This window comes from Battus philenor, unplaced genomic scaffold (assembly GCF_028537555.1).
Source record: "Battus philenor isolate CCGP_79_NKW_IND1 unplaced genomic scaffold, ilBatPhil1.0.hap1 SCAF_2, whole genome shotgun sequence".
Classification (NCBI taxonomy): Eukaryota; Metazoa; Arthropoda; class Insecta; order Lepidoptera; family Papilionidae; genus Battus; species Battus philenor.
The window spans coordinates 15,686,367-15,711,749 of NW_027181682.1; the positions used below are offsets into that span (position 1 = coordinate 15,686,367).

Genomic DNA, 25,383 nt, shown 5'->3' on the forward strand with positions numbered 1-25,383 from the left:
AACTAGTAAGTGAATTACTCCGTATGTATTATCATTAATATTTAATGGAATCAGGCGTTACCTTGCGGAAGTCCATCTTAAGTAAGAAAAGGACCAATATTTAGCCACAGAGTCTCTGTGTTTGGCACTAATCGGTGTAACATAACTCCTGAAGATGCGTCGTGGAGGGATGAAACACGTGTTAAGTGATTTGGCGGTTTTGTGATTCGCGTTGTTTTCCGCATACGCATTTATCAGCGGGCTGGCGGGCGGTGCATTTGTTGCACGACTACCACTGCATGTGTGGAAGTGGCTAAATATTGGTCCTTTTCTTACGTATTATTAATAAATATGCTTTTAACCCGCCAACTCAGCTAGCGTATTAGTTTTAAGAGATGTTTGCATCAAGGATGAAATGCATATTAAAAAGTATATAGTTACAGAATGTTTGACTTACCAGCTCTGAGGGCATCCATGGGTACACTTGGGTAGGGAATGGAGTAAGGGTATCCCTCCTTCCTTAGTGTCTTCGGCTTCCTCCGCGGCCTGTACTTGTAGTCGGGATGTTCTTTCATATGCATGGCTCTAAGTCGCTTCGCCTCATCTATGAACGGCCTTTTCTCATCTTCCGACAGCAATTTCCATTCAGCACCTTGAAGAAAGAAGAAATTAGAATCAACAACAATAATCTGTTCCTTTATTCACCTGTTCTATTACTTATAGGTCTAAGAGCTTTAAAGATTTATATACATATACATAGTTGCATAATAGTAAAGATAAAAGTACAACGGGCGGTCTTATCACACGAGACAATTTCTTCCAGAAAACCACAGTATGCAAATTGTAAAAGGATAAATATAACGGGTAGTTAACGTGTACATACTCGTATAGACAAGACATATACAAATATAGATACATATATTTATATATATATATATATATATATATATATATATATATATATATATATATATATATGTTTTAAAAACCATGTACAAAGTAATCTCTCTGAAAATCTATTGGAATGCGATAGGCTAATTTCTTATGGCAATACAATGTCTATAGCGAAAGATAGTAAACAATAATTAATTTTAATATGTAGTAATACTGTCTGTATTATATTTAAATAATTTTTTCTTATGAATCTATTGATTTTTTATACATTCGCTTAGTTAAAGCGTTTTCATATATTTGTATTTGTGTTATATTAAAAATTATGTATGTATCGGAGAAATAGCTTCAGAAGTGTTTTTGATAAGTATGTCGTCAGCAATCTAATATTACTTCAGTGATCATAACAAATTTCCGATACAGCACAGTTTCCTTGATTTTTTTCAATTGGACTAGCACTGTAACAATGTCTTAAAAGAGTTGAACGCTCCGGCGATTCAAGTGATAATTTTCATTTTGCCGTCGGTGCGTTGATACATATATATCCACCACTATTATCTTTAAATAATATATAAATGAAAGTAAAAATAGTATTACATAAAAAGATAAGAATTTTAATTTAAGTTTAAATCAATAAGATATATATAAGTGAAACAAAAAAAAAAACAAACAAACAGGCTATATCATCATGCCAAATGCCATCTATAAAATCCACATAACATAATTAAAAGAGTGATTCGCGAATAAATGGCGGCTATAAATAAAAAAAAAACTGTATATTATTAATTAGGTGTACAAAAAATGGCACCGGGAATAATCAATTTTCAAACAATTACGTGATTTACAATACGGTATGTTACAGTGTTAGTCGAGTACGTAAAGATTCTCCCATTGTATTTTGTTTTGAAAGTGTGGCTGATACAAGCTGATGAGGCTGTTTAACCGACATGTACAAGGTGGATAGGTTGGTGAAGGACGCATGCTTAAAGAGAGACGTCATATTTTATTTAAGAAGCGATAGATCAGACTGAATACGCTTGGCGAATGGAAAGGTATATAGAAGACACGACGACTTCAGTGACGAGGAATTAGCTTCATCAAATTGAGTTGGAGACGGTTCTGGTCCAAAAGATCACGAGGGAGGGGGTTTCCCCGAGTAACATAAGTTCAAACTCAGGGAAAGTCCCTGATGCATTTGTGACCTGTGATGCACCTGATCACCTTAGTTAATAAATTGTAGAACTCTAGACGGAAAGAGAAGGAAGTTAGGCGATGTATGGAAAGGAATAAAAGACATTGAGAAGAAAGAATGGTAAGTATGAAAATGAAAATAACATAATATTATGTAAACAAAAACCATGTTCACCCATAGGTTGAACGAAAGACCCCGAAAACGAGGCCACAAAAAAAATTATTGTTTATAGGTTTAAAAGCTTCGTATAGCTTAAAATAACTTTAATTTTTAATCACCCTCTCTAAAGTGATTACTGTGAAATATATTAAATTTGTCTATTGAAATACGACTGATCATTTTTAATTTTAATGTGTTTTAAATGTGTTTAATTTTGAAAACCACCATTGATTTTTGGATATGGTGTATGTTACATTGACAACAAGTTAGGTATACATCGACCCCTTTAAATATTTTTCATTTATAACCGATCATCCAGTAGATTTTCTATGTCCGTGTCAGAATATTAAATACGAATATCTTGCGATGCAATCCATGAGTTATTCGCAAGCGAATGCTATAGTCGTGAACTATAATACCGTTAAGAAAAAAAGAGTGAAGTAATTTGTTTTAACCATCCCTCATTGCGAGCACAATGGCTGAATCGATACAATATAATCGAAAGCCCCGGCGACCAGCCTAGCTCAATTCAAGAGACCAACCCTTTGTCTCCCCCCATTTATAGGAAGGCTTTATTCATCCCATCGATACCGAGGATGGGCCCCACCGTCCATTGAAACAAGACAATCCTGATTCAGGCGCTCACAAAAGCGAAAACAATGTCACCAACATTGAAAGGAACAATCCGACGGGACGGTGCTCTCGCTTCAACTTACGGTGCGGCGGTTGGATGGAACGGGACGGCAACAACAATGGCGGAAAGCGTTTCCTAATGACGAATTTGCGCTTTTCATCTCGCTACACAAGTTTTTCCCGGATTCTCATTATTCCGTCGATACTTTGGGGAGGACCCTTTGTCAGGCCGCGCGATGGGAACTGAAATGTTTCTAGGCAGTGCCGCGATCTTGTCTCGTGTACACAACACTTTTTATACTCTCAGAACTAAACCACGTACACCGCGGAAAGCTAATGCAGCCTTCGACCAATAATGATAATTTTAAAATAACTTTCCCTAGCATTAGTTTTAAAATATAAAACAAAATGCCACTTAGAATAAGAAATTGTGGTAGTCTTAGGAAATTCTCCAAGATGTTTAGGTTATTTTTGACAGATAATCTGTTGTACTTCTTCTTTTCAGCCGTTAGACGCCGATTGCCAGGTATAGGCCTCTTCCAAGGATATCAATGGTGGGATATACAATAATTACCACGCAGGCGGTTTGGCTAGTTTGCGCATTAACTATAATACTAACTCAGAGGACGTTGCTGCCCATATTCTGGAATGTTTGTGATCAGTGGCAATATATTTATATATCAATATTATTAATGCCCAGAGTGTGAATTATAAAAGATTGTACTTCGGGAATCTACTTCGAGATCTACGATCGCAAGTATCACTCTGTCTCTGTGGCTACATACCGTCCTCCCTACTATGTTATCTTTTACCGTTCATAAATAAGTGTGATTTTTTATCTTACCTGACTCACATAATAAGTTGCTTAGATCATCTGCGCATTTAAAATTGACTATGCCTCCTTATTCTACTATGTTTATGGAGAAATCTTCTACTGTTGTCGCTGTTATGTTATGGAATGAGCTACCAGAACCATTAAAATGCTCTAAATCGCTGTCAGCATTTAATAAGTTGGTAAAAACTGGTATTGTTTGTTATTTATTTGTATTTATCTTATACCTTATATATATGTATATAGTAATGTATGTAGTTGTATATATGTACACCCCAAACTGCCCTCTCCTTCACGTCTCTTATCTCCATACAAAGGTTGTCTGGTAGAGATCGCTTCGAGCGATAAGACCGCTCATATATTTTTTTTCTTTTTAAGATATTATCTATGGTTATAAATAGTAGCACAGATATATAATTAAAATTGTACCCGCGACCATCATTATATTTCTTAACCAATAAGCTGCATTGTTACTTACTACTCAATACATTTGTTTACAATTCATTCATTTTGTTATTCACTTCAGTTGCCGCGTTATAACAAATCATTCCGAGACCGAAGCGAATCCACTGTCAATCAGGAGAGAAGAACATTTACAAAACAACGTCGACGTCGATGCTCCAGTTGCATTCGTATTACCATTTAAATGAATCTATTCAGCAATCAATAAACCAAACTAATTATATATCCCGTAACAAAACGCCATTTACATAACACAAGCACCGTACTAAAACATACACGGGCCTTTCATGCAACAATGCGTGTAGCTTCGCGATTTCCCGTATTCCAACAATAGAGTACAGTGCTCGGCTGTCGCTCCAAGTCGCAGGTTTTGTGCGCATTGTGTTGTACAATGTCGACACTGCAGCCAGCCTAAGGAGGACAAGGAGCTAAGAATTTTTCCCTATGCCTTTTGTTTTTTGGATGACAATGCTCCGAGTTATTGTGATGTTAACGCATGAGTTTGTGATGATACAGGGATCTCTGTTACACAGATCGACATTTTTCGATTGTGGCAATGTTTTTACGAGTAGTGATGTATCTTTGCTAACTTTAAACACTTCGGTACGGTGCTCGTCTTCTACAATACCGTAACCACAGCCGAGCGTCGTCTTTAGACCAAGAAATTTTAAAATATCTTTGCAATTACAGTTTATTATAATTAAATTAAATGAACATCATACTTCGTATCACGATGTTTGATGTCATATCAAAATATAACATTTATTGTAATATTCTAAAACTTGCAATATATATAAAACAAACCAATAACTTTGTGTCAAATTTTTCATTTATAAAAATAAAAGTTAACATATGAAAATATCGAAATAAAAACAAACACTGTCTTAATTCACGTAAGTAATATCCGCTTGTAATGTAAAACATTCTCATCACAAATGCATTAAAGAACAAGACGGGCTCAGTGTCGATAAGAGCCACATGTGCGCCTTCACCTGTGGCCTATAGTCGACGCTCATACCGATGTGTTTAATCACCACTGATGTGGTCTACCGGATTGTTCCACCACTATATCATCATCATCATAATTTAATCCGTATATCCACTGTAGGGCATACGTCCGGCAATTGATTTTCATTAGGACCTTCTGTCAGTTTATCTTGTAGATAAACAAAACGTTGCTCGTGTCGGTATGTGGTGTTCACCTCAAAACCGACTTCTGTGGTATCAGGGTAAGCTCTTTCTTAGATCTCCAATAGAATGCCTGCGTCCAGATTCTTCCGATGATCTTAATAAGGTCGTCTGTTTAATATGTGGGAGGATGTCCTATGCTGGGCTAGTCAGTAATGGTCCCAATTCCAAAACAGCCCCCCAATCTCAATTTCAGTCATGTCCACTGTTGGTCATAGGCCCATAAATTTGACATCCAGTGTCTTCCAACGACCTTAAAATGTCGTTTCTTGTATATCGAACTTAAATCTGATAAATAATGAATGAGGAATCCAATTAGTTTTCTGAGACTCAATTAAGAAATCGTATCCGATGTGACGGATATAAAAACACCCTTTATGTTCGTAGCACGTCAAATTATGTCCTCGGACACTTTTTACAGCGCCACTCTATGGGCCGTTATTCCAAATTTAATTAACAATCGCCGATCGAGTTCGCCGGCGACACGTGCCGGCACTACAAAGTGTTGCCACTCTACAATAATTATTTCCTACGGCCCGCCTCTTCATTAAACAATGCGACGCGGGCAACATTGAGCGATCGCTCCATAGTAACGTAAGTAGGTATAAAATGTTGCCACAGTACTCTTTACATATTTAAACACTATTTTATTTATTGAATCAATTTATATATTTTTATTCTATAAATACTATTGGTATCTTATCACCCGACTTAATAAAACGGGTTTAAAAAATCACGAAAAGTAAGTTCTGTTTTGGAATTTTATCTTTATTCATTTTACTGTTTATACTTCGATCTTCATTATAATCTCACTGCAATTATCATGAATCTCGCCTTTCTGTTTTTGAGTGAAACACATTACACATATTATACGAATAATTTAAAAGAATACCCTAATTTTCCTCGACTTACCTATTTAATTCGTATTTTTAAATAAGTTTCCTATTACTTTGTTATTGTTATGACAAAAAAGAATAAGTTTTTGCAAATAGTTAAAAAAATTCTGAAATTTTAATAACTATTGAAAATTATGACCCAGACATGACGACTTGAAGACTATATATTCACATAGCGGAAGTTTAGAGCGATTTATATTAAATAGAAGCATTGTTGGAGTTTCTTCTGCTACTTCTCTCCCAATGATAATGCCTTCCAAAGTGGTAGTAAAGTAACCCTGATGAGAGCTATCGACCAGGTCGAGGTTTCGCCTCTTCGGGCATTTTTGTATCGCTTAGCTGGTATTATCAACGAGAAACAGCCCAGGCCCTGGACTTAATCACACCATAAAGTTGTCAGCGATCTGAAAGCTCGGCGGCCTTCCAATCTAATAAAACAGTAAGTAGCGGCCCGGGCCAAGCTCTCCCGGGAGCCCTTCAATTCCGCAACTTTAAAGGAGATCTAAGCCTAGGCGCACTCTACGTCCTGCCACCTTAAACGCGGGGAACATGCAATGGAATACTATAGGCAGATAACTTCCGGCGTTACAAAGTTTGTTGAAACAGATATTAAAATAACACCTATACTCGTAGATGTACCGTATTTAAATTTTATAAATAGATGCCTAATTTACTTGCGAGGCCTTAAATAAAGATGTTGAAAGTATAATAAATATTAAATTTCGTTAAATTTATTACAAAATTGTATTTAGTGTTCCATTGTTACAATTCCAGCGAGATATAATTCTTCTTTTGTTCTCTAACGTATTGGAGAAATATTAGATTGTTATTTTAATATAATAACTATAACCGAAATGTAAATGAAATCTATGTAATAGTTTCATTAATTGTTTAAGGATAGTGTTAATAAATAAATAATAAAAAAAATTCTTTTCTTGTTGCATCGTTAAATCGTTTTAACTTGTCTCCCGACAAAGGCTTCTTAAAAACTTTTCATTCCGTTGTTAGTTGTTTTTGTCTATGTTAGAAAAACACTGTACATCATTACACTAAACATAATAATGATGTAATTGGATTTATCTAGTTTCATCTATGAGTCACTTTCATCGGGGTTGTATGAAAGGTCCCCATAGCGGGAGCCTTTCAAAAAAACACTCTACTATCATTTTAGCCGTAGGCATCAGTTGGATAGTATCTACCGCCTATTTATTTTCAATAAGACTGGTAAAAAGCGACATCCAGCGTCTTCGTGACTACCTTAACAGCTTCGTCAATCCACTGTGTGGGTGGTCAAATGTAGTAGATTTGATTCCGTATAATTACATCCAGTGAGCTAGCATAGTTCTTTCACCAATTATCGAACCGATATATAGTTCGCATTATCAATTTATAAAGAACCTTATAGGTGTTTTCGTTTAAACAAAACATAATTCGTAGCACACCCTCTACGAAGTTTTTGTACGACAAACGTCATTCGGCTAAGTGGAGGCGATTACAGATTAAAAATAGCGAATCGGCGAGTTACGGAGCAGCGACGTCTTACTTTACATAGGTATCTTTGTTAACGACAATCGCACAGACAAAGAGCGAGACAAAAAACAAGGGGCCGTATGTAACACACTCGCGTAGCACACAATGCGCGACACTACAAAGAGTTTCCTCTCTGCGTTGTATTAAAACGGCCATTGTGTTCAGAATCGGACGAAAATGCTCTTCATTACTCTGAAAGCTTGTGTGCCGTGCGACAATGGGCGGGCGGAGGGGGCTGAAGGGGAATAAAGGGCCGCGGGGAGTGGGGGGAACAAAGACGGCACGCTGAAGGCGCTCCACCCTTTCGTCCGGAAAATTGAAATGGTAAGAAAGTATTTAGGTCATGATTTTATTAAATCTTAGCTGGTTCCTTTTCGGGCTCCCGTGCAAACTTCGATGCGTAGGCGAGACATCGATATTAAATCTACAATCGTTTGATATTCGGGCGTTTATTTTTTGACGCTTACGATTTTAAAATAAAATTAGAATTTCTATGTGTACATGTTTAATAATTATTGTATGAAATCTGCTTATGGGGTAGAAAGTCCAATATGTAGCAGAAATATCAATGTTAGAGTTACAATCGTTTGATATTCAGACATTTATCTATTAAAGCTTTAGATTTCGAAATTCAAATTTATTTTCTATCTGTACATGACTGTTGATTATTACTTGATTAGTAGAATAAAACACCTCCACAAAGAACCTTGAGAAATATTTTCGACTGGTGTAGATGCTATGTATATAATTTATAGGTAAAAATATTTCGGTAATGATTTCCTAAAATTTTAGTTAGTTTGCGGAGTACAAACTGCGATGCGTAGTCGAGAAAGAATTTTTAACATAGGAACTGATTAGAAAAGTTTTTTTTTATCATTATTATTACTTTCTTTATAGACACCACACACCTGTACCCTAAAACGGCAGAGACATTGTAGTCCCTCGTAGACAGTTTTTTATTTCTTAATTATCTACTTTAATGCCACTTTTTCGTCTAATAGATGACATTTAGCATGATGGTACTACAGCTTGTTTGTTTTTGTGTCACTTATAAGTTACTAATCAACTTATGTTAGATTTAAGTATTACTTATATAAGAATTTATTATCTATTCATGTTATACTATTTCTAATTCTACTATTAATAGTGTAAAAACAATCAACAGCGCCTGATGATATATGGATCTGAGATGTGGTCACTTTAAACGGGCTTCATAACAAAAATATCTGATGGTACATTGAAATCTCTTTGAGTAATAAGTAAAACGTTTGATATACGAAAAATAAAAGGTTCTGATGTTACGGTCCACCATGTTTATTTACAGATGAGTTTGTACATCGTAGCGGTATTAGAAAATATGTTATATCTTCTTCCTATATGGAGGAATACTCTTCATAATCAAAGATCGCGTAGTTCTCTAGGTGACCCAGCCAGCAATGGGACAGGGCTATGTTCGGAGTTTCTGCGAGATGGAATCATCAATGTAGAGACCCGCAAAAGAACCAAGATCACTGGCGTATCTTGATGAATTGCTTGTTTGAAGTATCAGCAAGCAGGGTACATCGCTCGTGCAACCGAAAGGCTTTGGAACCAAAAGGTTCTCGTATGGCGACCACAAGCCGGTAGACGCGGCCTAGGTATCCATCGGCTGAAAAGAAGAAGAAAGAAGAAACTACGCGATCTTTGATTATGAAGAGTATTCTTCCATTTATGAAGGAGATATTTTCTAATACCGCTACAATTTACAAGCATCAGTAAACATGTTGGACTGTAATATCAGAACCTATTCATTGCTCGTGTATAAAATGTTTTACTTATTACACAAAGAGATTTTTATGTTCCGTCAAATATTCTCACTATCTTTCTCATATTTTTGATTGCCCCCGTTTTCAGGAATCTCTCGTTCCCCCCTGCCTGTATGAGGCATGGATATTACAATTCGGATAAGTATAATTTTCATTTTATATTTTTATTTCACTTTATCCTTTCATCCTTGACAATCTCTTATACAACAATATCCTTTTATACTTCACAATCTCTATCTTTCTTCACATTCAAATCGTATCCTGTGCATCACCTTCCTTCTCTCTTATTCGTTTCTAGATCACAGTTTACTACATCATGACAGTTTTTCGATACTATTTAAATTTTACAAATTTTTGTAGTTTACATTTTTATAAAATTACAGATAATTTATTATCTTCTCTTTTCATTGCTTTATCATGGCTATTCCTCATATTTTTATAATAAAATGTAGAGAAAAAATTGAGTAACGTTTTATAAGTAAAAAGATAGCGCAAATCGCATGGTCCCTCAAATATAGCAGGTTATTTTCACTGTGTTAAAGAAAACCAGATACTTTTAAATAACGGTTAAAGCTAAATAGCTAAAAGCTGTTTCATTATTCTTATTTCAGTTGTAAATGAAGAAAGTCTTGTAGTTAATTGAATAATTACTTCTCTTTTCATATAAAAGCGATTAAAAGAAGCCTTCACTTTTGCAAGGAGGTGATTCATTTATTTTCATCTAAGCTCTTTCCAGTGTTTTGAATTACAAAACCTGGCATCGAATAAAAGTACCACTCCAAAATGTATCTTTAGATATAAATTACAAGTAATTATATATATGGGCAATAGAAGATAACTTAAAAGTGGTCATAAGAAGAATGTCAGAAGAGCGCAATCAATTAAAACTTAAATCAAGTTGACCATATAGTAAGATCTTTTAACTCAAAGTTACGAGTGTTTGTAACTATATAAGTACACAACAAAATCTGACAGTTTTTAATAATCAACAAAGATCTTCCTAAAATTGTATTTTAACTTAAATGAGTCATACTGTATATTTGATATACAAAATGATTGGATACATGTGTATAAGATTAAAAGGGACAGGCTATATGACAGCACTAAGCTTATAGCTTTAACATTTATTTCGAGTCACACTGTATAATGTGAAAGTATATAAAATCACACTGAAATACATTGCATTAGTTTTTTTCCATTATAATGCGCCAGGCCATTAACTTCTGGCAGTATAAAGTCTGCAGAGATAGTAAACAATATTTAATTATAATACGTATCAATTCGAATTATGAAAATGCTTTTTACGCATTTGAAATAATAACGATTTATTATTTCTGAAACCATTTATTTCTCGATAGGGTGTACATTCTCAAAGCTTTTACAACTTCAACCAATCAGCCTGTAAATAAGTGTTACCAAAGCTACAATAAAAAGTATTAATGTAATTACAATCAATTCACGAATAAATACTACCAAGGAAACTATTAAATGTATTCAAAGGAAAAAAATTAACTTCCGGCTGAAAATCAAACTAATCAGCGAACACAAACTCGCACATAGTTAACGTATTGTATATACTCACAACAGAATAACGACAAACAACCAGAACAATAAACATTCAATTCACGGCGAAATAATAGAAATAGGCATTGACAAATAGAAATAGGCATTGACAAATAAAAACGACAGCTCACGTACTGGGACAATGGCGCAGTTTCCAACACTAGCCGGGGAGGCCGAGTGTTGCGACGATGGCGAAAAGCCCGCTCGCTAATTAAACAACGGGACAAAAAGCTCGCGAGCGACAATACGTAAACACAAGTATTTTCACTGTGCGCCCCGCGCCGGCCTGCGAGGCCGCGATAAGCTGGATCCAGCCAACACCATGCCCACATAAAGCTCGCTCGCACCAATATTTACCCTAACGTATATTTAACATGACGTAGCTTTGCTACGGCGTAGCGCTACGACCGTAGATCCTCTACAAGTAAAGCGGAGAAAATTTTCTATACATTTTTAAGGTGGTAAACGATTTATTAATGTCTTTATAGTAAAATTACTTTAATAAAATAGCGGCTAAACATTGTCACACGTCGTTTAACGAATGAGGTGACAATAAATTAGAAAACCATGTTCACATTGACCTCTTGAAATAATCAATCTAGAAAGTACGGACGAATGTTTTGGCAATTTTAAAAACGAAGCCTTACTTATTGAAAGGCTTGTTACCTAAGGGACGTGGGTAAACTAAGACACAAGGAAGACACTATTTTTTTACTTGAATACTATATAGATCATGTGGATTTTTAAAGTCATTTGTAAGTACTTAATACCACGTGAACTATTTTTTTGGATAACTAAAGATCAAAATATTTCCGAGGATTACTTTCGGAATTTTAACTAAGTTTATTAAAGTTATAAAATGCTCGAAAAAGATATACTACAGTATATAGATATTTAAATATAATATTTGTACATTAATGTTTCTCGTCAGGAAAATTCTTACCAACTTGTGCATTTCTTAGCTTGTCCCAAATAGGGAAGATATATATATATATAATGCATAGATATTTTGTATGTAGAAACTCGAATTTACTTTACAGTTAGATGAAAAAATACAAAACATTCAATCCACGGTAGAGTAAAAGTAGTACTCATATTTACATTTCGCAGAAAAAACAAAGATAACTCGAAAATTTTTAGTATTTTTTAGTCCATTGACCATTCCAACTAGCAGCTTAAACTCGATTTGCTTTATTACAGTCAATGTATAAGCATGTATATTTTTTAATCGTATCACAGACTAATTAAGTAGTTTTTTCTTTGTAAAAGAATGATAGAGGCGGTTACGGTATCCACTGGAGTTAAGTGAGTGCTTATGTTAGATGGTTCACGATGTTAGCGAGAAATTTAGTATAATTTTATTATTTAACATATTTCATACATAACAAATAGCTGAAATAGATTTTGGTTGAGCCGCAATTTCTCTTTCTACCTCATAGCAATTTTGTATTCCGACTGAAACTGACGTAATGAAGCTAATAAAAGAGAAAAAGAAACTAATTTAAATTAAAAGTATATTTATTCAATTATACATTTATAGGCAGTTTTGAATCGTCAATTATTTTTACAATTATGAAAAGGCCAGTCCGGTCAGGCCGTGAATTAGCTATCGTTAGGAATACTGATCTGAAAAGGCGACCAGAAACTCAACTGTCGATCTTTTTAAATATAATTTATTTTCACAAAAGCAGCAAACAGCAATATAGCTGCCACACAAAAAAATATTTAGAAAAAGTTGAAAAGAGTTGGTGTGACTAAAATCCATTAGAACGAGTATCCAAATTATAGTTTTGTAACGACTGCAAAGGTTTTATACTACAGCAGGCTTGCAAGAAAATTGACAGTGTCGTTAATTTCAAACTTTCAAATATGAAAATTACTAAATACTCAAATGCCGATTCAATATTGTTGAGAAATATAAAAGCCGATATTGGGGGCATTATAGGTCAGTCTACATCCTAAAGAGAAGTGAAAAACAAGAAGACTCTTAATAATGAGAACCGTAGGGAAAGAGCAGCTTTAAACAGAATCGCTGCCAGTTTCGTTGCCCGAACTCTAGAACATAAAAAGCGTATTTTTGTTGAGTCTGCGTTTCCTTATCCCCAAACCATTGTCTTGACATTATTAATGCTTGACGTATACATTATGACATACTCGTAGTAAGGTAAAATGTTTAATAGCTCTCATATTTATCAAATTTACGTATAAAAGAAAAGGTCAGATGAAATAAAATTTAATTTTAAATTCGCTAATATAGGTAAAGTCGCTCAACTAGTCATGAATAAGGCTATGCCGATTAAACCCAGCGACTTAGCAAGTTAAGTGGCTGTGGACAGTCCACAAAGCGTACAGAGCGAACCTGCAAGCATGGAGAAGAATTTCCACAATGTGGCCAAAAGCACATGTGCAGCAGTGGATGTTCCACATCTATAATAGTTATATTAAAAAGCACAATGCGATAGTATATCACTCACTGTACATTGACCAAACCATTAACATTGACATCAGAAATCTCAAGTACTCAAGATTCTACTTTGTTAGCTTTGACCAAATATTTGAATTCACTTTTGGGTTAGCCAATTTTAGCTCGCCTGTTGAGACTACAATTGTTTGTTCAGTGTAAACCAACAAACGCCTTCGACTTTGTTGTGTGTTTAATAATTATTTTATATATATGATTTTAAAATTATTTCCATACATTCAATAATAGATTAAAAACTAAAATAACTGACTTATTTACATATACCTTAAGACTAAACTTACAGTGGGCAAAGAGCATAACAAAATTAATATATTCTTTACTGTATCAAACTGTTTAGTTTGATACAAGCGCTTTCAAATAATCAGTCAATACAAAATATCAATATTGTCAGTCCTAGAGGCTACCACTGTCTCGGAAGCCAGTTCTGCTGAAAAGAGTCAGCTAGAAACTTTGTTGAGTTGAGAGCAACTGTCGTTGCTTTCAAACTTAGTTACAATGTTAATCACGTTATGAAGACAGCCGGAGAAGTAGGAGAAACAAAATTAACTAATCGTTGGGTTGAGGATATAACCAAAGTACCAGGTAATGACGTCACCTGTAAGAAAATGGAGTATGACTGTACCCAATAAGCTCGATATCCAAAATAATCATACAAATAATACAAGAGTCGACTTCGTCGAGTAAGCAATTCCTTTAAAGGTGAATGTGTACACAGTTTTACAGTAGGATCCCGGAAAAAATGTTAATAAAGCTTCTAGTTAGATTTAAAAATAATTTATAAAAGGAGATTCGTCTTTAAAGGGCTATAATAGTGTAAATGACATTAAAGATAAAATTCATTTATTCAACATTGGAAATTTTAACAGAACTTTTAATGATCGTTAACTTATTATGTATTCATATTTTAATTCTTTTATTTTTGACTCTACTATGCTTCGTAAGGTATTATAGTTGTGGAGAAGAAGTAAAAAGAAACGCCACAACAACACAACTTTTAATTATGTTTAGCAATAAAAATTTATGTATATATGCTCTTTTATTATATACAGCCTAAATTAAATCAAAAATAATCAAGTGACATATATTCGAAATATTAAATAAAAAACCTTCTCCGTCAATTTACCTTTAATATGCGTATTAAATTTTGTAAATGATGTCAGGTAATTATATCAGATAGCAAACCTCGGGATTGAAGTGTTCGCCTCCATCTTTGTTTATTATATATGACATTAAAATTATTTTTAAAAAGACCACAATCTCGCTTAACTTCTTCACATGTTCTTCTCAGAGCTGATGTATTTAATCCGGCCACGTGGTAGATTTAACTTGACTTCAGAGATACTATCCATAGTATTTTAAATAAAGAATTTATAAATTTGTATAGTTTTTACAAAGCAATGATCTGATATTTTAAAAAGAAACTAGCTTAAATTATTTTGAATAAATTCTTTGTTTGCTAACATGAGTATCTTTTATATTATTTATACAACTTTCTATATACAGGGTGTTTAAAGGACGTCGATTGTGAAATAACAAGACCGAAGAGACGCGACGATATATCTCAAGGTGACAAACGAAAACATTTGTCCCTGGATTTTGTTTTTCGACATTTTAAACGCCTTTTTATATATAGTATTTTTTACATAAAATGCTATATATGTTTATAAGCATTAAAATCGAGATCGGCACCACATATTCGACTATTTTTTTTAATATTCTCACTAAGGCATGGGAGAAAAATAACAAGTAGAGAAATTCCGAGCATAGTCTCCATGGCTTATTGTGCTGTATGAAGCCAAGAGTGAAAGACAAATTTCAATGCGAAGTCATCTCTGGTAGCAATCAGTGGTTACGTAGTTTTGTATTTAAGTACTGAAGGTTATTGATCCAGAGGTGTTTCATATTATTTTTTAATTTAATACTCTTTCCCCAATCTTATTTTTGAGACAGAGATCTTTCTATATCTATCTTCTGTCTCTATCTAATTCTTCACTCTTTCATCCTTCATATTTTCTATCATTCCCACAGCTTTCATTTACATTACATTCACGCGTAGCTTCCCATCCTTCACGACATGTCTTGTTACACGGTTTTGTTACGCTTTAAGGTTTTAGGTTGAAGATGGACGTACGTCCATGTTAAGATGGTCGGAAGACATTAGATATTCACTGGGCATCTCTGTCGTAATGAATAAAATAATTATGATTATATACAGAGTAAATAAAAATATTTGTCAATCATCATTCATTTATGCCTATGTCCTCAAGATGGGGCAGAGGGCGTCCACAGTACGTCGCCGTCCCGAACGGTCTTGAGCCTCGCGCTTTACTTCGCTCCACGTTATAGCGTCATGTTTGTCAGTAGCTATCAAATATATGATGTCAGTCAAAACCCAAATTAGACGTGTTAGGATACTTGGTTAATCACGTCGTTGTTAGAGTCTAACATATACGCGTAGGAAATCTTAACTAATATGAATTAATCTTTGGTTTTAATAAAAATTTATTTTTATATTAAAACTGTAAATAAAATGATCAATATTTGTTTAATTGAAATTTAGGATAGGACTTTAGTTGGAACAGCCAAAAACGGCGTTAGTGCCGGCGTTATTGTTTCAATTATAAATTAGAAGTGTTCAAAACAAGGGCGAATAGGTTTCTCCTAGGCAAGCATGTACCATTAAATACCTCGTCATCACTTAAGATCAGGCGAGATAGAGGTCAAATGTGTCGTCTATAAATAATAAAAATAGATTTCGACAGATCAACACGAAATCTGTCAAGGAAATGTTTAACTTTCAGCATTTCAAGAATTTATCGTGCGGGGTCAATTGCGTTGTTGGGAGAGTGATCGGGAACTATCGGGGCTGACGACCCGCGTAGCAGGTTTGAAGATGTTTTCTTTTAACGCATTGGTACTCACCAACACCGTTTAGTCTCCTCTCCCTACTTAACCTAATTTACTTCTTAATATATTTTTGAAATTGTTACTTTTTTTTGGATATTATATAGTGATGGATAAAAGAGGTTCGTTGTTTTTGACAAAAAAAAAACAATAAAACATCAATTCTATGTTTGTCAATAGTTGGTTATTATATATGTATGTTTAGTTTCTGTTTGCATGACGTTTTAAAATATTGTATTTACTTTACAAATATTTAAATGCTAGAAGTGTTTGTATATAGACGTAAGGTAACTTGGCTGTAATACAGGCTTAAGTACTAAGTTATAAAGAAAAAAGATAGACTGTTTCAAATCCAAAATCCATTTATGATTTATCTACCTCATTAAAATGCAATACCCAAAAACACGGTTATTCAGTTTGTGGTTTAAGTTAATTTTTTATATACATAAAATATTTCTACAATTGAGTATTGTTTCTTCGCCTAAATATAACGATAGACATTTTTACTTTTAAAAAAATATATTTTTTCAGGATCACTAATTTTCATTGTGTGTTTTTTGTCGATTTTCTGGTGTTAATATCTACACACACATGTATGCTATACACAATTTTGTATTACAAAATCATAAAAACACGACATATGTTCGCCATAGAACATGATAAAGTAAATGTATCTTTTTAAATAACACATCTTTTACTGTGTTTGTATATATATACAGGGTAACTAGTTATAGGTTTATGGTAAAGTATTGTCGTTTCAGTTCATAGACGCCCACTGTAAGGCATAGGGCTCCCTAAAAGATACCTATAGGAGATATACCATAATCGCCAAGTTTGGCAGGTGGATTGGCTGTCGCAATGTGGTACATTATGGTACATAGAGACACTGCTGCTTATTTTCTGTAAACTTATTCGTAAGTAATGGCAATCCTATGTAATAAATGTACAAAGTATGAATTACATAAGATTGTATTCCGAAAAACTAATCTTTCAGTCTCAGTTCTCTATCACTGTGCTCACACAAATTTTAATTTTTTTGTGTATATATGTAGTAATTAGAATTTTAAAATTCTAATCTAATAACTACATATTAAAATTAATAATTTTTTTGTTATCTGTCCCTGCAAACTTTTGATTTCGATTTCGGAATTGAGTAAAAAAAATTAGCATATTTCAAAGTAATCATTTTATACACAACTATTGGAAATAGTTGTAAAAGTTTTAAAATTTGTCGATCTATACGTTCACGTTTTAAGCTTTTATTCCTATAAGCAATCACCCTGTATATAAGCGTCTGATGGTAAGGCTTATTTTGACTGTGATACCATACGATTGCCACCTTTTTACAGTTAAGACAGTATTGAAATTTTTACAGTTAAAATCGTATTAAAATAGCGCTGTTAACACACAAAAAACGAGAAAAAAATGATTATTAATCTATAAAAAATTAATAAAGAATATAATGAACCTTCTTTTAAAGTATATTCCGATATACGGAACGTTAAATTCAAATATAAAACGTTCACAGTGATATCGATTCATTTTTACATTCGATTGTCAATTATATCTCAAAATAATCAGTAGCGCCAAATTAGAGAACAAAAAAAAGAATGTCGAAGTTAAATCGATTCAGTTTCAGTCACCGACATAAAAGCTTGGAATAAGCTCCCGTTCGAGCTTTAGAAAACACACAGTCATTCCGGCGCGTTCACACTGCCTTAATAGATTCCTTGCTTTACAATGTCTAGTTATTTAAACTGTATACCGTTTGGTTTTAAAAAAAAAGCTTTGTGAAGCACAAGGTTTATAGGCTGAAGACGTGCTTTCTATTGGGCGAGATACTCTCTTGCATTATAGCCAATGGCGATGTTGTTGGTGTTTTTTAATTACCGCATCTGCCACAAAAAGGGCGGGCAGGTGATATGAAAAAAACATCGAAGTCGGTAAAAACTGTCTATGTATAGAGGGCGATGAAAATCGGTATAAATTGGAAAGCAAAGGCGACATATGTTTGTATCACGTAATTCGAGATGTAACGTGGCGTGGATGATTAGATGGGGTAATGGGACCGGGGTAGCGTAGGGTTGCCAGGTAACTGAAACTTTGTGTGCTTTGACGTCAAATTGTCACGCAAGAGTTTTGGAGGTTTTTGTTCTATTGCGTACTATACAGAATGATTGCTTCTAGGTGTAAAATTTTATAAGAGTGAATATATAGCCAATTAACTCTCTAACAGAGTCATATATAACATATTGATGATGTAGCAATAAAATAAGAAAGTCTACATTTTATTGAATAATATAAAAAAAACAATTACATTAGAATTTAGGAAAATGATTTAGTTTTATAATTCTTTATTTAAATCATTAAAAAATATGTTGAATTTAATGATCACTGTTAATCAACGTATGTGATAATTTTAATAGCGTTCATAAAAATGCAATTTATGTTATGTTTTCTTTATTTTTACGTATTGCTCAATGAAACTTTTTCTTTTAATTAAATAATAAAATCACGTGTATTAAAATGTATTTAGATCTTTTGCTATAGATCCGTATGCACAGTATAAACTAATAAAAAAATATTGCAGTATAACAAAAATGAAGTCGAACGAAGGTTTCGCTCCTGTGCTACACCTTTGAAACTATAAATGAAAACCAATTACATGAACTACAATACAACACCCCCCATCCTTAATTAATATTAACTACGGCGCTACGCCCCTAACAGTTGGCGGCTAGAATTATTGAGGGTTGGTGCATCAGACAGCGATGAAAACAAACAAGCGTGACACACGGCCGCGAAGGATGCGGAGCATGTAACGAACATTCCTATTTTAAAACTTAATTCTTAATTATTTTATACTTAATAATTCCACTGCTGGAGATAAACTTCCCACATATATTTTCTATAAAGCCGGTTGAAAGCGACATCTAGCTTCTTACGATGATCAGAACAAAATTATTTTTTATTTGTATAAAGTATCAAAAAACTTTGTTAAGGACTATACTGTTACATCATCATGATTCCTATTGTATATCGTCCACTTCTCGATAAAGGTCTCCAACATATTATATAACCGGTGGAATCGACCTGAATCCAGTGTCATCTGATTACCTTAATAAAGTCATCTGAACTCAATGTTTACTGTTTTGTTGAACAAAACGCTAAGCTTGCAGATCTGATGTTTCCACATGAAGAGCTAAAAGTTCCAGTGGTCTTCTGGTCTGTATATATCACATTTGAATGCTATGTAACTCAAGATACTTCAGATGATACAGAATCAAATACTGCGCTTTATTGGATTTTACGTATTGATTTTATTTCAGCAATAATTCAAAAAATCATGTGCGTTTCTTGCAAGGCGGTATTTCTGCAAAAACTCCAGTTAAAACTTATTTATATCAAGAATTGCTAATATACAAACTTAAAAACTATTCCGTAGTTAATTCTAAAAATATTTAAAATGATTTAAACAATTTCGACTTTAAAGTTAATATCTAAATAAATTGCTAAATATCTAAAAGGGAATGATTACTAGGAAATTCTATAGATTTGTTTTTACAGAAATTATTATTTTTTAATATTTTTTAAGGGATATAGATAAAAAATCAACTGCAATTAATAATCTAAATATAAATATTAATGCGTACAAAAATAATAAATGAAAATTAATTTCCATTATCATTGAAAATAATTACATATTTAATTTTTTGTTTCTAAATTAGTTTAAGGAGAATTCCTATTTAGGTCTTTATTAGATGAACTGACACTTTACACTTCGCTATAACTAAAAATTAAATAAGAATCATTAAGATATTGTTATAGTTGCATCAGTGTTTTCAATCGAAAAGTTCTCATTTCACTCTGAAAGATGTTATATAAGTTTAATGTTTTACTTAACCATTGGCAATACAAAGTTAGTCGGGACTAATATTACAAAATAAATATTACATAAAAAATATTTCTTAAATACATTCTAAATAATACGTGACTTTTTAGTCTGAATATACTTGTAAAGATTTCTCTTGTGCACCAAATATAAATATCTTATAAATTGAACTAAAAATGCATGTGTGTATATAAGCGTTAATTGATATTTTTATTTTTTATTTCTATTTACTTTATTGGAAGCTTAGAAATATAAAATTAGTTACAATTGTTACCTTATAACTATCTCACTGAGAACATTTAATGATTTATAGTCAAACAAGTGAAAAAATTACTAAACACGGATCAAAGATTATGGTTTATATATTTATAATATGTTTGTTTATATATTTATATCATATATTTATATTATGGTTTTAATTGTATCGTTTGTTCTCAATAATTTCGAACGAAATTGTATTTTAATAGTTACGAGAGAGCATATAGTGTTTAATCAGGGACTAAACTATAAAAATTTAGCATTCAAAGTATTTGGTTTATTTTGATAAAGAGATGGAAAAATTAAAACAAAAATGTACACGAGTTCTAAAACAATCGACTGTAAAGTACGGAGGTAGCGAGATAGGGAGAGCAGTTGGAGCTTTGTTTGACGCATCGACATTTGTCGGCCGGCGATTGGTTTCTAGAACAAAACGCGTTTTGTGCGCCGATCCATTACTGCCCGTGTACAATGGTGAAAGAAAGCGCTCCCGTTCATTATCGACAGGTATTACGACTAAAATCTGCCATCTGTACAAATAGATCAACTCAATTGTGCGCGCCGCGCTTTGTGTGAGTTTGCTTTTGCACGGGACGCCGGTCACTTGTCACACACATTCACCGTAGTGTTTGAACACACGGATATGCGAGCGCAAATGAGTTAAACATCGACTAACCCCGCCGGAATCGATTTACAAAAGGTACCGAATAACATTTCGATCTTTTGTCTATTTGATTGATGAAGCTTTGTACCTTTCAAAACAATGGAAAATGGAAAATTTAATAAAACACCTTTGCCGTATAAAGTTTTAGATGTGACAAGTTAATAAACAGTTACAGTGCTATAATATTAATAACAAATTTATTTCTGACAAACTACTTGTTTCAATATGTTTATTATCATTTCAGCAGTACGCCTACAGCTGGGCATAGGTCTCCCCTATACATTTCCAATATATCAGGTTTAAACACTTGGGGACAGCTTGCAACACTTGGGTTAACATTCTTCGTTGTGATTAGTCAGTGGTTTCAGCTACAATTCAATCCAAAATCTTCATTAAATTAGGCATTTTCATGCACTTTTCATTGTCGATTATTTTAACATTATTAGCAGTAAGTTAAGCCGACTCAGAACGTTGATCTGTTGAGAAGAGCCGGCTAAAAACTCAACAATTGCTCTTTTAAACGAAATTTAACAAATTGTTTCATATGTACATTATAATATTAATTATGTAAATAAGTCAACAAACCAAATTCCAAACATTTCGATCAACTAAAAACTATTGAACGCATATATTATCATAAAATTTATTTAATGTAAACATTATTTTAGATTCAAAATTTATAGTTCACAGACCCTTCTGTTCCGTGAATTCATGAGAAATGAAGCTGTAAAAGCCTTAGGACTAACAGCATTAACTTTATCAGAAACAGTAGATAGATATAAAACAAAGAAATGGAAGGTTTAAGATATTTAGTGAAACTATTATATATGCGTACAATCACACTACAGAACTTTAAGGCGCTAGCGGCAACCTATTCCACGTGTTTTACGCGACATACATATATATAAATAGCTTTCGATATTCTAGTTATCTCGTTATCGGTACAAGCACAACCTTCTGTATATATTAGAGAGTGAGATGTATTTATTCCAATGAAGTATTAATAAATAATTTGTTATACATGTCCTAGCATTCGGTTCGTATTGATCGCACGTTTCCATTTTAACAAATTCCCGTACGAAGTGGCGATAAACACACATGTATAGAATTTTAAAAGTAATCTACACGGCGTCCCGTTCCCTCCAAAACGCGTGGTATATAAAATTGTCGTATGAATAAACGATGCGATGTTTGACGAGGACAATGTGGAACAGGCGCGCAAAAAGAAATCCTGAGAGCATTCCCCGCCCCACAGTAGCCCGATTTCTTTTTATTTCGATCGACGAACAATCGCTGTTTGCTTTGACGGCTTCGAGACTTACAATGATTAGTTTTACAGATAAAATAATCTCTTTTTGTGTTAAATATGAATAATAATATTATTTGACAAAAAACTTTATAAAATTCTTATAATACTTAATTTATTTTGTTTAAACATATGTACATATGTAGTATTTTGATTTCAACATACTATATTTTATTTATTTGGTCTTGTATATCATAAATTATTTATTTTATACTTAATATGTAATGATATTATATTTAATGTATACATTTTCAATTAGTCGTGGAATTTTTAATTGCACAATAATTCTATGGTATGTTCATGTATGTATGTACGTTATTCATGTTTTTCTGGTATGCTTTTAACAAAAGAATTAAAATAGGTAAATATATTATCTTATATTTACTATTAGTTAGTGTATTCTTTAGTTTTATCATAGACTAACTGTGCCCGTAACTTCGTACGCGTGAAATGTTAAAAAAAACCTTATTTAGTTTTTTTTTGTTTAAGAATTTTTCTGTTTATGTTACTCCTTATGTTATTTGCTACCAGTATAAGTCACGTTAAAATCGGTCAAGCCATTTTGGAGATTAGCCGGAACAAAGTAACAAACAGAAATATATTTTTTTTTTAAAATGAACCGCATATAAGCATATGCTTTTATTTTAATATTACAAACAGAAACTACAATTTTATTTATTTGTATAGATAAAATCTCTTGATGTGGAAATAAAATATTGTATTTTCTTTTATTTTCATAAATGAATAGTTCCACAGATAAAATAACCTCGATTTTTTTAAAATGTTTTTAAAAAGTAATTAAATGCGATGCGTCTGTCAAACATTAAATAATGTTATTTAATTTTATGTCATCTTTAAATTGTATAAAATGCTAATACATTACAAATTACAAATGGAGCAAAACAAAAATATTTCAAATCTGTGTATCTATGCATTCACTAGTCTATGATAAAATTTATTATTACTGTATCTGACAATGTCGCGCTTGACTGTTACTTACTACAAAGGTTTGGTTAGTTGATATGTTTATTTTAAACACAGTATTAGTGTATGTTATTTGAACGTGTCAACATAAGCGAGGCACAATGAGGAGACTAACGTAACGTTTGCCAACAGTACCTACGCGCCAAGCCGCACTGCCACCGTTAAAAATGGAGGGAAAAAAAAATAGAAAATGGCGAATCCTCTCGCCGTCACCGCCAGAATGGCGGGCAGGGCCGCTTCGTTTTATTTTTCCCGTACTCCGCCCCTGTCTCCTCTCTTCTGAACATTTTTAAATTCTCCGCTGGGCTTGAGTTTTGCTTACTTTTCGTGGCTGATTAATTTGGTGGCCGGTGTCCCACAGCGGAGCTTCTGTCGCTTGATTGCGCCATCTTTTTTTGTGCGCCTTACAATATTTCTCTTTTTTTTATTTTTGTTTTTCGTTGCTTTTAATTTTAAATCCGTTCCAACTTTTAGATCATCTTACGAATTTACAGCGTACCTTGATTCTTTCGATACAATTGATCAAGTCGGTTTATTTTAGTGAATTTATAGTTTATTTTTATTTATCAAATAAATTTATTAAATCGATCAGTTGTGCTGAAAATTTAAATCAAACTATTTTAATCTTCCTTTATCGTAGTGTTGTTATGCAATCTTTCTTCTGAAGTATCAGTGAGCAGAGCATAACGCTGATTTAACCGGCGAAGGCTGTTGATTCCGAAAGGTTCTTGAGTAGCGTCCACGATCAGGTAGACGCGGCGTAGGTGGGCCCACACGTGGTAGACCGATGACGTAATCAAGGTTGCTGGAAGTCGCTGGTGGGGGCAATACTAAACCGGACAACCCTTTATCCTTTGGGGGAGGCTGACATGAATGAATTCTACTCTATTATTCTACTTTTCGATGTTGGTTCAATTTGACTAAATCTAAATAAATCACTTTAACTCATCTTAAAAAATCAATTTCATATATTTTCATATACAATTGCTTTAGTCATTTCAAATTGTGAAAAGTATTATGGGGATTGCCTAATTAAACAATAGTACATTAAGTAGTAATCGCTAGTGCTGTCTCGCTGGCACAGTACCTACCACACGCAGACATATGTAGGTACACTCACTCACTAGTTGTACTACGCAAAATGTACAGACATGTCCCTGTCCCACACGAGATAGGGGAACGAGAGGTCCCCAACAGCGGGGACCATTTAATAAAAAAAAATGTACAGACATTGTGGCAAAATAAAGAAGCAAAAATGTATAGTTCACGGATTCTTCCGTTCCGTTAACTCATTTCCGATAAAACTGTAAAAGCCTTTGGGCTAACAACAAGAACATCACATAGAAAGCCAAGAGAAGCAATAAACAAAGAAGTGTAAGAACAAGCCAGAAGAGAATCAAGAATCAAATCGATTAGCAACAATCGGCTAGCAAAATTGAATGCAGTGTTTCTTATACGTTTTACGAACGTTTACCAAACGACCTATGTCCTAGTAGTATAATACGATTTACATCAATTATCTTGTTGAATTAACAAAAGCATTAAAAGGTGAATTTATAATCGAATACTGCCAACACGATTCCATTAGAATAATTAGCATAAAGCATACAACGCTTTGTATGTGGGTAGAAATATCACGGGTATCAAAGGATCTTCGCACCTTTATTATAAATTTGCATTATAACAGAACCATTATTAAACTACAACAGACTGTCAATGGAGGATTCAGATCAATTATAGTTTTAATTAACAAGACTTAATAG

At 33.4% G+C, this 25,383-nt stretch overlaps 1 protein-coding gene across 1 annotated transcript in view; it reads right to left on the reverse strand.

Moving 5' to 3' along the window:
* The window catches only part of Sox21b, an 80,112-nt gene that overhangs the window by 35,424 nt on the left and 19,305 nt on the right, over positions 1 to 25,383 (reverse strand). The window contains exon 3 of the mRNA XM_068765333.1: positions 437 to 631. Within this exon, the coding sequence (XP_068621434.1) occupies positions 437 to 631 (195 nt within the window). The remainder of the gene's footprint in view (positions 1 to 436; positions 632 to 25,383) is intronic.